A 15,757-nucleotide genomic window follows, 5' to 3' on the forward strand; every position below is an offset into this window, starting at 1 on the left:
ATTATATTCATGATAGTTAACTAACAAATTAATGATATTACAAACTTGCAGTTACAACTTTGTACTAATTAAACTGCAGGCATGATTGCAATAAAGTCCCTACACGGATGACACTATACGCTTGTTCCGGGAATTAAATTGTCACACTCGGTGTATTATAAACAACGCGACAAGCGTTCTAACTAAAGTCAGGCCGTGAGCAATTGGAAAATGATAGCATCCGTTCACATATTCTTTTAACGATACACGTTTTTCGTGAAGTTTAATCGAATCGATCGAGTAGAAGAATTACGGTAAAAATGGGATTTGGTACTACGTAGAAAAGTTGATCTCTGACAAATTTTTGGCTTGATTTCGTATACACAAGCATATTGGTTTGTGTCATATCGAACGGATATTTTCGCGGGGGGTAACTGAGACCGTTCGTACAGATGGCAAGATACACGTTTCGACGTTTAAATTGATCGACTCGTCGATTAATTCTCACTCACCAACGGATATTTAAAATGGAAGCTGATAGAGAGAAAGAGAGAGAGAGAAAGAGAGAGAGAGAGAGCTAACACCATCGGGCAACAACTCGACGGTAAGCTTAATGGCAACAACTCGGTTCAACTGTATTTGTGCACGTTTGAAAAGTTATTGCCGATGGATCAAACGTGACTAACGAGCACCAGGTTAGTATTTTCTATCTCGATTGTGGTATCTTTCAGAAAATGTATAACCTCGCAACGCGCGTCAATATCATTCGAGTCCCGCGATGCATCTGACAGCAAGTACTTAATGCTGTTGGTGTAATAATCGTACGTGATGCGTCGCGATCTAACCTCTGACTTTTCTCTGCTCGCTTTGGCTCGAAAAAGAAGGACGTGAAAAAACAAAAAAGGGATAAGAAGAAAAAGAAGAGAAAAAAGGGATCGACGATACGATTTGGTAAAGTTCGCGTCACGTTTACGTTCGTTGGTGGTTATCGGTGGGTACAACGTAGGGGGCTGATAGAGGGTTGGAAGCTCGGACGGGGTAGAACACGGATCCGTTTGATTGGTCGAGAATGTTTAAGAGTATTACGGAGTGGGGATAGAGATGGGGGGTGGAAATGGGGATGAAACAAGTACTGTAAAGTCGCGTGGCTTATATAAACCGTCAACGGAAGATTCGTATTCGCAGAACAGTGTTCTCCGCCGTCGAAGGAACAACCGCGTATCTGTTGCAAGGTTACCAAAGGATTCATCATCCCGATAGGTAAGCACTGCGAACAGAGAGGTAAGTGTAGGAACGTTCCGCACTCCGTTATTCCCTTCGTTCGTTTAAACAGAAATAAACGAAGCGCGTGACACAGTTTCTGCTCTGTCGTTGCGGGAACGACAAGGTTTTCTGATATTTGCGAATTAAGAAAAGCGGAGGAACTTATACGTACTATTACATTAGGAGTCACAATGAAAATGCATATTGTTACCTCTGCAATCGTGTCGTCTTTGGTCCAATCTATCTTATTGTTTCATTTGGCTTTTGTTTCGTTGCGACGTAAAGTAAAGTAAATTAAATACGAATATATAGGTTCTTTCTTCATGACTGTTTAACAAATCCAATTGTTCTGCTCTCTATTTGTCACTTCTTTCTTATACATTCTTCCTTTATCAATTTCACTTAATGCTCGATTTTCCGCGCGGTACCAACCACAATCGAAACGGAAATTAAATAAGTTCAACATAGAAGTACATTTGAAATTAAAAGAGTTACGAATATAAATGCACTACCGTGGCGCACTTTCAATGGAGGCTTGCGGTTATATGCACGTAGGTAAATATGTGCCATACGCAGGTGGACAACAGATTTACATTCACCGTCGCGGCGAATATTGATACATAGGTACGCGAGGTACTGTTTAAACGTAGGTAGATAATTTGCGACACGTCCGTTCCATCTATCTCGCGGCGCAGCAATTAAACGGTACGCCGAGGAACAATTTCACTTGTTGTCGCGTTCGCTTTTGACATCGAAAGAGCAAGTTCACTATACATTGTTCTTTCTACGTATACTTTACGATATACGTTACAGATTTATCGGATTGGTTACGGTAAATTTTTAAATTATATATGTATATACGTAAGTGTTGTAGAGGGATACGGAGCTATTCTCCCGTTTAGCTTTTTATGCCTGGTTAAACGCGATTCGTCTTCTTACGTGCACGCGTATATACGTAGATACCGGTGCTTACGATTAGTCGTTAAATAGAAAACGGAACACGGAAGACGACGAGGACGAACGGGGAACGGAAGGAAAGGAAGTGGATGCCACGGTTCAAGATGAAGTTTCTGCCCGTTCGGGCGTACACACTTTGAATTTCCGATAACACCTTCAAGCTACCCATGCCTGTTTTTCCTCGCCTTTTCCGACGTTATCGCGGGAGATAAAGAAGTACCATTTGTTCCTTTCTTTTCTCATTTTCATTACTCGTATACCGTTTCATTCGATTTATTCGTTTCGTTCGCCGATTCTACTGCCAACGGCATTTAGTAAACATTTCGATAAAACAAGCAGAGGAATTTGCGTGTTCAAACATTCGTAGCCGCATACGAGATGTGGTCAGGCTGCGAATTATTCTTCGCGAATGTAAGTACAGGCCGGTGTGAAAATGTATCGTCAATATCAATTATCGGAAGTGGTGAATCCAATTATCCCGTGTTATGGCCATTCGGCACGCTCAAAGCGACTCGTGATTGCCTTTCAATAAAATACTAATTGAACGAACATCGGTACGGAGAGGAATTGAATAGCCTCGGTATAATCCAAGGTGTGCCCGAAACTTCGGATATCATTCGTATCCGTGAAAATTGTAGGGGGAACGAACTCTCGGTGATCGAAATCGTTAGACCGGTGAATCTCGTTTGAAACACAAGGAGGGAAATAAAAGAACAAAATACCTGTATGCAACGTAGAGCGTTTCGCGTAGCCGTCTGTTGTACACCGCAAAAATACCTATACGAGTATTTACAATACAGGTAGCCACTCGAAAAGTTGGCCACGATTTACCGTCCTTTACCAGAATAGTGGCATGAATAGTTTGTTAGTCGCTTTAGCCGCTGAATGTGCTCGTCTTTCCGTTAACAATGAGACACCCTGACAGAAGAAGAGTCGCGGAGACTTTACCATTCCTTTCCCTTTCTTTTCTTCTCTTCATCGTATCCTCTTTTGCATCTTCCAACACTACTCATTTTTTCAGCACCATTTCTGTTCCATCCTCTTTCTGTTTATCCTCCTCACGTACGATTATATTAAATAGAATTCAGCACCAAAAATGACAATTATCATCTTCTGTTCCAGATTGGAAAGAAACATCCGCGAGAATGCATCAAGGGATCGTATCGTTCTGCATTCTGCTAATGGTCGTCGGCCTTTTCGTTTCGTCGAACCTTTCAACGAATGCTGCGCCGTAAGTTTTTTATTAGATACGATTTTTATCCATTTCTCGCGGAGCTATTCCTCGATCAATCGTTGTTACGCGACCAGCATACGTGTGTGCTTAATAAACTTGATTTGTTTGACATAAGTAAATGCTCTGTGTACATAAGTATATGCGAGTCAAGATATGCTGAGATGTGATGAAACAGGAAATGAGAGGAAACGTCGAAGTGCGATACTAGTATAGTGTAAAAGTAGAAATCGACGTACTCGTATTATGTGCGCGAGGGAAAATGGAGAAAAATAGATACGTACGCGCAAAGTGAACGTAAAGACGCATCTGGCAACGTCAGAAAGTTTAACCCAGTTCCATTTGACGGGCCGTCGTTTAATGAGAGGAAATGGTTCCTCGGTCGGCTATCTAAAAGTAAAGACACCGGCATTGTCTCCGCCTCTCCGTTTTATTAGATATAACACCCATCTATCGAGCTTAATGGAAAAGTTATAAATTCGATAGCGGTTCATCGGACAATGAGGTGTTCGCAACGAATCAAGAGGAAATACTATTACGAACCTTGTGCAAAGCGGGACAGTGAGTCTGAATTCGTTAGCCGTGTCAATGCCATCCCCATTTTTCTGTTATAGGCAACAGGGTTATTGGAATCAGTTCAGCGATGAAGATCCGGAAGCACTGATGGAAATAATTACTCGGCTCGGCCACACCATGATGCGTAATCAAGAGCTTGAAAAGTAAATAATAATTTGATAAAATGCGCTGGATAGATTCGAGCCTAACTTAATTTTATTAATGTTACACGCTAATCACAACCTTTTTCACAGCAACAAACGAGGATTGGATCTAGGTCTGAGCCGTGGATTTAGCGGCTCGCAAGCCGCGAAACATTTGATGGGATTAGCTGCAGCGAATTACGCCGGTGGTCCTGGTAGGCGACGTCGTTCAGAACAACCTTAGGTTAGAGAATACTAATTTGCTTGATCAATCGTATTTCGACCTTAAACTCGATCTTTATCTATATTTATTTATATAAATTCGTTCGTTTAGAAATAATATGTAGGTATACTTCCTGCTCTATGTCTCCGTCGCGAAACGAATTTGTAGTATGGGTGATTCGAGTGTATTATTCAGCCATCGATTAGTATCTTGGTCCAAATCCATTTCTAGTTTCAACTCGTATTCATTTTTGGTCAAAATTTTCGGAAATCTGTTATGTCTGATAAAGCCGAAAGTTTGAGGATAGTCGCATTTTGTGTTAGAATGATGTTAACGAGAAGAATTCTTGGCAACTCGAAAATAAATATTTAAAATTTTGCGAAAAATATTTTACCATTTTAGTGTAACGCAATAATTATTGAGAAATCTAAACCGAGTTCAACAATACTACTGGAGATATTTATAAGTGTTTATATATCCATTGTATCTCGCTCTACTTGAACCAGTAATGTAATCTTGCGCTATACCGTATCGGTAACGCAAAGAGTGATATTCATTGATTCAATTGCCTTTCGCAAAATTTTGAAATTTTATTTTCAAGTCGTTAAAAATTCCACTCGCAAACATAGCTTTTACGTAAAATGAAACTATTTGCAAAATTTCAGCCAAATCAGGTATAACGGATTCTTGCGATTAGCCGCTTCTATTTCATTATTTAAATTTGCATGTTCCTCTATTAACGAGCTCTCGTTCGTAAACCACACTCTCCCTTCCCACCTTAATTCCTCGTCTCTTTAAAATTCTACGACGATAAAATGTAGTCCTCTATACTCTAGTCATTATCGTATAAAATAATTGTATTTGCGATCAGACACATATACGAATACACGTTCCTACCTGTGCAAGTACGTCTATCAGGATACGTGGAAAAGGAGAAGATAGTAAAGCCATACGATCAATCGACAATACAATATGGAATGACTCGGAATGAAAACTGACGATATTCGATCATATTTATATGTTTAATTCATTATATGAATTCAACGTCTCGCGAGTTCACTAATTTTCTCAATCGATCGTGTCTCATTAAATCCATCGTAAAACTTCATCTGAACGAAGCAAGTGTTTCCTTTATTTATTTATGAATCGGCAATATCATCTGCGCTGGATCGTAGATGATAATATGAATGCTGCGAATGAAAGAAACTGAAAAGAAATTCTATACTTTGCATTTGAAATGATTTTTATGTTATGAAGCTTATCATCGCCGTCATACTTATATCAGTATATGATTGGTCATTGTTTATTTTGAGATTAGCTTTTTACGGTGATTATAAGTTTCCGAATGAGTGCTACCGAATCTAATTATCAACGTGTCAACGTGTATACCGACTTAACAAAAATACATACTTCTTACGTGCCATAAAAAATACGATTTCCACATTATTTTCCTTATTATTCCTCTCCTCTTTTAAATATTCTTTGCATCTGTGTGTCGCAAAGGAACAAACACAAAAATTGACCATCGCTTTTGTTAATTGAGAGACGAAAGTTACATCTGATGTAGCCGTGTATGATCGTATGAGTACTTATCGCAATCTCTTTCAAGTAAACGATACCTATTTCGTGTCTCTTGTACGTGAATATCATTTACTGTTACTGTTACCATTGCAGAAAACTTGTAAAGTGTATAATATATGTGTATATGCAAACATATTTCAATTATTTAATCATGAATAATTAACAACGATGGTTAGCAAACTTTAAATATATTAATACATAAATACTCCGTTTGTTTCTTTTTCGTACGCTGCATACTTTATCTAAGTACGTTAACCAGTCCGACTTCGTTCCAATGTACGTATGTAATGTACAAATCGTGACACCAGCGCACTTTCACGCCACCTACAGTATACAAAATGGAAACATACTGTTACGCTACGTAATCTTTCTACAGATACGCGCGTCCACTATATACTATCGTGTGTAAGAAACGTAACAGCAACAAAAACGTAAGTAAAGAACCTGCAATATTTTTAACATAATAATTGGTTGTTAATTGAATCCCCCCTCTCGTTTACATCATGCAACATTCATTCATCTCTCGATAATATTATTTCCCCTTCTTTCCTCTCTTGTACACGCGACACAATCTGAAACACGACATAAACCTTTTGCTAGTCGCCGATTGGTCGAACGCGATTAAGGAGAACGAATAGTGATGAAAGTAAAGCAACGAAAAACAACAGTTATAGTTTAATATCAGAGTGATTAATAAAAGTTCGAATTAAACTGTATAGTGTCCGTAATGACATAGATGCAGTCTTGCCTCACGAGAAGGAGCGTCTCTAATATTTACGTGCGCATTTGTTAACAATCGTGAATCAGGCAAACGTATCTTTTTCTATATATGTAAGTGGAATGAATGGAAGAGGAAACGAACCACGATCGAGTCGTAATTCTCGACAAAGTACAAGTACCCGCCTAACAGTCTCAATGCTTGGCATCGGTATTGGGACTACGTTATTTGCCTATGCAGCATTTGCGACGATTAGTGGCACAGCCAATGACCAAACTTCTATACGACAAGTGATCTTCGTAAGTATGCGTACATGTGCGTGTAAATGTATGTAAACCATCATTCCTCTAGCAATTAACTTCTCTAACGATTCAGCAGGTTTTTCGACACGGAGAACGTACTCCAACGGAAACATATCCAAATGATCCGTATCGAGATTATAAATGGCAAGGAGGATGGGGCGCGTTAACTAAGGTTACTAAATCATAATGAATTTATTAAATTGGCGAGTATCGGCTCGCTGAATGTTAATAATAATGCGCATGGTCCGACGCGTTACCATTTTATGGACAAATTAATTCTCGCCTTGTACAAAGTTATGGTATCAACGCAGTCACAGTATCAGTCTATGTTATACGCAGGAAGGTATGTTACGAATGTACAACGTCGGACAATGGATTCGTAACAAATATGGCTGGCTGATTGGTAACAAGTATGAGGCCAACCTGTCTTTGACGCAGAGTAGTTATGCGGATAGGTGCATAATGTCCGCACAAGCTTTATTAGCTGCTTTATTTCCACCAACCGCTGAAGAAATCTTTGTACCGGGTTTGGCTTGGCGACCAGTTCCCGTCCATTCTACTCCTAGAAATCTGGACAAGGTATGTGTATATGCATGCGTGTGCGTGCGTGCAATGCGATATATGTATATACATGAGATCCAACTTTAGCTGTTTTCTTTTTATGACGAAATTTTGAAAGTTTTCTAAAGATTTACAAAAAGTTGTGTTAAATAAGAGTTGAACTATATTTAAGGCTGCGTGATTTCTGTTAATTAAAAAAAGTAATACTAGGAATTGACTTTTCTTTCACGATCACGTAGATCTTTGTAGAGATTATTTTCAATTTTTCATTTTCAACGCTTTTCGGCGATCCTCTCGAAAGAAATATTTTTGGCTGCAACTCTTTTGTTATGCAAAGTATTGAAAAATGTTTCAAATAAGTGATGTAATTTTAATTAACAGCTATTTAAATAAAAAATGGTAATGACTTATGCCATAAAAACGAAGGCGTGCATGGCCATTCTCCTCTCCTAAAATACTTTTCTCACAAAGTTATACCCCAAATAATTAGTTTCCTTGTACCATTTAGTTAAAAAATAATTCACTCCGACATCTGTAGTAATTTTAAAGAAAACAGTTTGTCGCGTTTTATGTGCCTCACCTTGTATGCACGTGTATGCGAATTGCTTTGGATATTGAAACGCATTAGAACCATATGCGACAGCGCTTGTACACGAGGGAGAAGAAAAAAGAGAGAGAAAAATTTACTAATGAATCAGTTTGAAGTGTTAATGAAAGAACAAAAAGAGCAAGAAAAGGAAGCAAACAATCGTGATTTTCAGACGATCGTAGTCAAGTATCCTTGTCCACGATTAGAGGAAGCTCTGAAGGAAGCGTACGTGAATGAATCTATGCGTCCAGGATCTGTACCGGCCAATTACTACCAGGAACTCTCCAATTACACTGGACAAAATATTACAACAATCACCGATGTTGAATTTTTGTATAATACTCTGGAAATCGAAGAACAGAATGGATTAAAATTACCTGAATGGACAAAGAAGTATTATAATCAACAAATGCGTGAAATCGCAGCCCGTAGTTTAGCCATATTTACAAGCAATACGTTGCAACAGCGACTTCGGGGAGGTATGTGAAAATATCGTATAAAATTTACCACAAAAATCCATTTGAATTGTTCTCTTCTTCCTTCTTCTTCCTTCTTTAGGTCCATTACTTAAAGAAATTTTAAACCATGCGCGGAAAGATACGAAGCGAACGTATCTTTACTCTGTGCATGATATAACTCTCGTTAATCTGTTGAGAGCTATGGGATTCACGAGTGAATATTTTAAACCAGAATACGGCGCAACACTTATTTTCCAATTGCATGCCGTGTCGAATGTTGATTCCGCAGACATTGAGAGCACGCAGGAATTGAAGGTATCGTTTCTTATGTAGTATAAATAATTATTTGTATTTCAGTTAACGCTTGTTACTTCTAATTTTCTACCCTTTCTACTTCTTTCTTTTTATTTACAGTTAATATACTTAAATGGCACAAAAACAATCAAACCGTATTATATGAATATACCAAAATGTGGCACGCCCTGTTTACTCAAAAATTTAATGAAATTATGGGAGAATGTGCTTCCCGATAACTGGGACAATGAATGTCTTCTTTCATAATTATCACTGTTCAGAAAACCTATTTCTTTTCTCTATACGTTTCTAAATGGTGAAAAAGATAGAGAAAACTGGAAAAAAATAAACGATATTTATATTTTAGTTTAAAAGTAATAACAAGTAACGAGTATGTAATAAAATCAGTGATAGTTTTGTTTCTCCTGGAAAAATCCAACTTTTCGTCTAGGAATGCGATGGATGACACTGGAGAACTACTTCCTCGAAGGTATACTTGAATGGCATTCCTGAACATTCCTCTGCACGCGACAATTCTTTTTTCACAAAATGAGTCAGAAATCTCAATACAAATGCTGGTACGCATCCGTGATAGCGCAAGCGGCCACGAAGTGTACCGTATCATGCGAATCAATTCTAATTCGAGCGAAGCTGGTTAAGATTACTAAATTGGCACAAAATCGTTTAACCAGGATGTGTCCGCGTTGCTTACGCAACAAATGACACTCGATGTTTTGCATGTCTTGTTACATAATACACGAACGATTATTCCGAGCACTCTTTCCGTTAAATTTAAATACATACGCTCGAACGGAAGATATATGTATATGCACGAATGTCAGTTGAACGTGTCGAGTCTGTACTGTATCGATTGAAATATGTCTTTTTATATTTATTGAATACAATATAAGTTGTGTACTTTTTTCATACATTACTTACTGTCGAACGGTTGAATTGCTTTTTCTTATCCATCAGCTTCAAAACGATACGTAAACGCATATATTCATACACATGTACGCGTTGCATGTAATTTCATTAATCGATATATTTTCATAATAAATATTAAGCTAACTTGAACGCTTTGCGTGTCTTTTGTCCCTTCTTATCTGTAATTGATTTCTGTATTTACAAATAAATAAGAAAACGACTAAATACATGTGTATGGTATATATGTACATGGGATATGATCGACCTCGACAAATAGTGATGCGTAACACTGTGCTCATTTCGAGATAAAACATGCGTGCCTTTTAACATAGACGATATGCGTATCTGTGTACGCACAGTTACACTATATATGAATCACCTAAGCAACAAGTTTGTCCATTTATCCAAAAAGAAAAAGGTCTGATAATATTATGGCATATAACATCCGTCCACATCATCCAAAATTGAATTATTTTATGTAAAACTATAAAAAAAATAATTCATAAATTATTAAAACTATGCATTTCTTTCGGTTTAATTTAATTAAATTCACACATTAATAGAATAATCGTTTTACTTTAAATATTATTATCTATTTAATCATTTAATTTGTTACTTTGGTATTATTACACATTCCCTCGTAATCATTTATTCAGAATTCTGATAACTTCCAATTCTGGCAATATCTGAAACAGTTCGTTTAAATTGATTCAGGTATACTCAGATTTAAGTAATCGAATTCGTTGAAGTAGTATGTATATTGAATAATCGTGAAAAATATTTATACGATTGTTGTACTTATTTACGAAACAACACATTGTCAACATTTACTATAGAAGATCAAAGGTATTACATCTTTAACACCGATAAGCAGACCTATAAAGAGAAGAAACATATAGTAGTAGTAGTAGTATGCAGGAGATAGAAAGAGACAGTAAAGTATGCTATAATGCAGGGCAAAGAAGGATGAGAGGCTAGGAAATGGAATGAGGTACCTTCAGATGCGCAGCCGTATCAGTATAGTTTTCCTCACGACGTGGTCTGTCGAGTCGTCGCGTGCGGCCTGTCGCTCTCTTGTCATCGAGGTGTATAAGTGTAACGATCCTCGTTCATCGACTCAAATGTGTGCGAAAAATAAAAGCAAGTTATCGAGTGTCGGGCAATTTCATCTTTAAAATTTATTGTTTTGACGTACAGTATCCTAATTAACATTCCAACGCTTACAAGTTATACGTGCCGTCAAACGTACCGTATGATAGTATTTGATCACGTCTGTCATTCTACTTGTGTTTCATTGGAATCGTAGCAAGAGGTTAGATTCTGTTCCGTTTTGATCTGTTTTCTTTAGCAATTTTTATGCTTTTTTTTGTTCACTTTACTTATCAACCGATTGCCAAATAAACCATATAACACGTAAAATATTTATTCATAAATCAGTTTATTAATAAGGAGGAATAAGTTGCAATTTTACTAACATAAGCTGACGTTATTTATCGTACGTCATCTTAGATCTTGTTCAGCTTATACAAATTAATTGAATTCAAGTAATTTGGGAAACGATTTTACGCACTAATGTGCATCTATTATTTACATGACAAATTTTTGTCAAACTACGAACAAAATAGAATCTTTCAATTTCGATTAACTTGAAAATGCAATTTGACTTGTGTGGTACAAGACTTTAGACTCTGTGAATGGTTTTATCAAAACTATAAATTGAAGATCGAGTTGAATCAAAAATACGATTTAACGTAATGGTGAAAATGTGAAAAGTGATATGACTAATAATTTTTGTTTACGTTGTATTTATAATATATTGTTATATTTGCAGGATTATCTCCTAACTACTATACGAAATGTTCAGCTGGTTAAATCGAGAAGAAAGCAGTAAACAGGATATTTTTGACAATGTTGCGGACGGCCTTAAAAAAATTTACAAATCTAAATTATTGCCTCTCGAGCAGCATTATCAGTTTCATGATTTTCATTCACCACAACTTGATGACCCAGACTTCGATGCAAAACCCATGATCCTTTTGGTGGGTCAATATTCTACTGGCAAAACAACTTTCATCAAGTATTTACTGGAACGAGACTTCCCTGGAATAAGAATAGGGCCTGAACCAACAACAGACCGCTTTATTGCAGTTATGTATAGCGAGAAAGAGGGTGTAATTCCTGGAAATGCTTTAGTCGTTGACCCCAATAAGCAATTTCGCCCTCTTTCCAAATTTGGCAATGCTTTCCTTAATAGATTTCAATGTTCTACTGTTGCGTCTCCTGTTTTGAAAGGAATATCCATTGTTGATACACCTGGTATCTTGTCAGGCGAGAAACAAAGGGTACGTATGTTTATAAATTTGTTTAATCAAGCAAAATTCTGCATTTAATCAGAAACCATCTTCTCTTATGCTAGGTCGATAGAGGCTATGACTTCACTGGTGTTATGGAGTGGTTTGCCGAAAGAGTAGACAGAATCATATTGTTATTTGATGCGCACAAACTTGACATTTCCGACGAATTCAGGAGGTTGATCGAAGCATTACGCGGTCACGATGATAAAATTAGAATCGTTCTCAATAAAGCCGATATGATCGATCACCAACAACTTATGAGAGTATACGGAGCATTGATGTGGTCTTTAGGAAAAGTTTTACAAACACCTGAAGTAGCTAGGGTATATATTGGCTCATTTTGGGACCAGCCTTTAAGATACGATGTAAATAAAAGGCGAGTGGCCTCTTCGCGTTTGCGTTCTTTTGTTTCGTTCAAATACTTATCACCTTTGTGCATAAATAAAATTATGTATAAATTTTATTTATTACACAAAGCATTTAAACACTTCATACTTAAAAATGTTTAGGTATTATCGTTATCAGACACATATATACAACTATTTGTAGGAACTAACATATGTATGTATATATTTCTTATTTTACTATCTTGGGAATTTTTTAGGTTGTTCGAGGATGAGGAACAAGATTTGTTTAAAGATATGCAGTCACTGCCGAGAAATGCTGCTCTTAGAAAACTCAACGATTTGATTAAACGTGCACGACTAGCAAAAGTAAGTAAATATAAAAATCAGCGCATCGACGGCCACACCTTGTATGACTAATCGGTCGATATCAACGATGTATTGTTTGAACTTACGATAAAATTCAGTTATGTATTGATAGGTACACGCTTATATAATCAGTGCTTTAAGAAAAGATATGCCTAGCGTCTTCGGCAAAGACACTAAAAAGAAGGAACTTATCAAAAATTTAGGACAAATTTACGATCAGATACAAAAAGAACAGCAAATTTCGCCCGGTGATTTTCCGGACCTCAAAAAAATGCAAGAGAACTTGGCCCATCATGATTTTAACAAATTCAACTCTATAAAGCCCAAGTTGTTAGAAGTGGTTGATAACATGCTTATTAGAGATATCGCCAGACTTATGGCTATGATACCTCACGAAGAAATCGGTACAACGTCAGACTCTCTCGTCAAAGGTATTTGTTTTGTTTTATACATATATTTTTTGTTTTTAATAGTTACAAATATTAGCTCAAAATTATGAAACTTCGAACATCCCAGACAACACAACGAATCGCATAACACTTCGAAAAAGCACCTGCGTAGCACGGTGTGTCTGACTACACATGTGTAACTGTACCAGAAGGGCACACAGTGCCGTTCTAGTGCCGATACCGCGTACCAATTATGTTCATTCTAAATTTTGTCATTTTTCCATCCAGATTATAAACCAATATTAAAAATATGAAAACTAAAAAGTTTATTAGTTTGATTCTAAAGTAGTCACCGCATGCCGTCATAACCGCAGTCGAATGCGGCGGCAGATAACTATGGAAGTGATGCCACGCGGCACAAGTGACATCACAGTGTTCTTACTGTGTGACAAAGTTGTGTTGTCAGGAATATTCATATTCTACTTATAATAAATAATAATATAAATAATTTCATTTAATATCATAAAATATTTAAGAAACTAATGATGACTGCGACTATTCTTTTGCATCATTCGATGCTTTTACATGAAATCTGTTCATTTTAAGACATGTATCTTGTTTTGAACAAGAGATAGGAAAAGTAAAATGTTTGAACAAAATTTGTTTTTCATTTTGTTGTACAACACAGATAAATTTGTTATTAACGCGTTGAACGCTACGCCAATTCAGGCGTACTGATTGTGAGACTAAACATTTTGTTTAGACAGAAAAATTAATTCGTTTAATTCGCAATACAAAATTTGGAATTTTAACGAACGAAACTGAACTACATTTTGTATCTAGAATTCGACAGTCGTTCTGGCATCATTTATCTTCAGCTTTCGTTTTCTTATCTTCTGTTTATAATTTGCCACCGTGCATGGTCCATTTAACGGCTAAGTGTGGCGTGAACAAAACGACAAGCAAAACAAGCTGGTTGTTTAACGCGTTAATCTTTAATATTTGTTTTTGTTAGTGTTTAGATATGACAAACATTTTATAGAATTGATATGATATGATCTATACAATGGAAATGTGATACTATATTGTATAACAGGTGGTGCATTTGAAGGCGTCGAAGACCAAGTGAGTCCATTCGGATATAAACGAGGGGAAGGTATTGACGCTGGCGCGGGCGAACCAGAATGGATTGTTAGTAAGGAAAGGTACAAATACGATGCAATATTTGAAACCCTCGGACCATCTGACGGGAAAATTACTGGAGCAGGTACTTCACTTTATTTATTACACTAACGTTCTCCAACTATTAATTTGTTTTCCTTATTATTACGTTAATCAATGTATAATCATTTATTACCCGTCTGTGATAACATTTTCAGCGGCTAAATCCGAAATGGTAAAATCGAAATTGCCAAACAATGTACTTGGCAGAATTTGGAAGTTATCCGATGTCGACCATGATGGATTTTTGGATGCCGATGAATTTGCTTTAGCGAAGCATTTAATTCAAGTAAAACTCGAAGGTTATGATCTACCAGCAACATTACCGGATCATCTCATACCACCATCTAAACGGAATATGTAATATGTGCTTGACTCTCGTGACTATTCACCGATACGTTTGGTTTATACCTTTGGTACGCACATTACATGACTTTATATTTATTAATTCGTTAACAAAGCAATCTAAAAGGATTGATTAATGTTTCTATATTTTTCAATCTTCGAAAGAGTACGGGACATTCGCAGACATTGCTTCAATAAACAGCTTTATACCGTATTCGGATATGTATTTAAAAAAAAAATGATTAAATAGAAAATATTAAAAAAATAATAAATAGAAAATATATAACAAAAAACGCCTTTCTTTATGTATGCGTTGTTTTCCATAACGGCCTATTGAACGTTTTGGAATTACACCACGTACCCTTTCGAGATAGGATTTCGTAATTAAAACACCTTTTGACCGTAGTAACGTATCGATTATACATTTTTATTTGTTTTTTTTTCGATATCACTGTAGAAACTGACATTAAATTTTGTATGGTCAAGTCTTTCGCTGACTTTGATAAATTAAAAAAATTATACATAACACTCACAGATATATAATGGAAAATGAAGTTATATAGTTAATGAATATGTACGACGTAGCATGACAGGTGACACAAATGGGAAAGGAATTATTCTATATGAAAAAGAAGTCGAACATTTAGAATAAAATTTGTTTATTTAAGATCCTATTTTCGAGTTTAAAAATTGATTAAGAGTACGTACATTTGGATAATTCCTGAAATAATCTCCAGTGTACATATTAACGGGTAATTAACGATCTTCGATATTTTCGACTTGCCTTTGCATGTAGAGTAACTTTGTATCTGGTCATACATATGGTCAAATTCAGTCGAAAATTAACCAGTTAAAAGTAAACAAATCTTCAAATTCGAAAATGAAGTTTTGCTAATGCAATATTTTATCTTACATTTCCGTTTTATTTTTCATAAAGGGAATTACTCTTATCCC

General features: G+C 36.4%; 3 protein-coding genes across 4 annotated transcripts; all 3 read left to right on the plus strand.

Moving 5' to 3' along the window:
• The first annotated feature begins 1,227 nt into the window (after window positions 1–1,227).
• Window positions 1,228–4,863, plus strand: Dh31 (diuretic hormone class 2). Its single transcript, XM_076906184.1, has 4 exons — window positions 1,228–1,239; window positions 3,322–3,430; window positions 4,045–4,149; window positions 4,240–4,863. The coding sequence occupies exons 2-4, from the start codon at window positions 3,345–3,347 to the stop codon at window positions 4,370–4,372; spliced, it is 324 nt and encodes a 107-aa protein (XP_076762299.1). The 5' UTR covers window positions 1,228–1,239; window positions 3,322–3,344; the 3' UTR covers window positions 4,373–4,863.
• Window positions 4,864–6,218: 1,355 nt separating this feature from the next.
• Window positions 6,219–9,783, plus strand: LOC143430183 (lysosomal acid phosphatase-like). Of its 2 annotated transcripts, none has more exons than XM_076906217.1 (7): window positions 6,219–6,363; window positions 6,669–6,949; window positions 7,029–7,124; window positions 7,292–7,531; window positions 8,275–8,581; window positions 8,661–8,875; window positions 8,975–9,783. In XM_076906217.1, exons 2-7 carry the CDS (start codon window positions 6,773–6,775, stop codon window positions 9,119–9,121), a joined length of 1,182 nt encoding a protein of 393 aa, XP_076762332.1. In that variant the 5' UTR covers window positions 6,219–6,363; window positions 6,669–6,772; the 3' UTR covers window positions 9,122–9,783. The 2 variants fall into 2 exon arrangements, with proteins under 2 accessions (XP_076762332.1, XP_076762333.1); XM_076906218.1 differs by having other exon boundaries at window positions 6,223–6,363; window positions 6,769–6,949.
• Window positions 9,784–10,775: 992 nt separating this feature from the next.
• LOC143430083 (EH domain-containing protein 3-like) lies at window positions 10,776–15,086 on the plus strand. Its single transcript, XM_076906036.1, has 7 exons — window positions 10,776–11,093; window positions 11,613–12,123; window positions 12,198–12,511; window positions 12,740–12,848; window positions 12,961–13,279; window positions 14,334–14,504; window positions 14,617–15,086. Exons 2-7 carry the CDS (start codon window positions 11,638–11,640, stop codon window positions 14,820–14,822), a joined length of 1,605 nt encoding a protein of 534 aa, XP_076762151.1. The 5' UTR covers window positions 10,776–11,093; window positions 11,613–11,637; the 3' UTR covers window positions 14,823–15,086.
• Window positions 15,087–15,757: the final 671 nt, after the last annotated feature.

Source organism: Xylocopa sonorina, chromosome 13 (genome assembly GCF_050948175.1).
Source record: "Xylocopa sonorina isolate GNS202 chromosome 13, iyXylSono1_principal, whole genome shotgun sequence".
Lineage (NCBI taxonomy): Eukaryota > Metazoa > Arthropoda > Insecta > Hymenoptera > Apidae > Xylocopa > Xylocopa sonorina.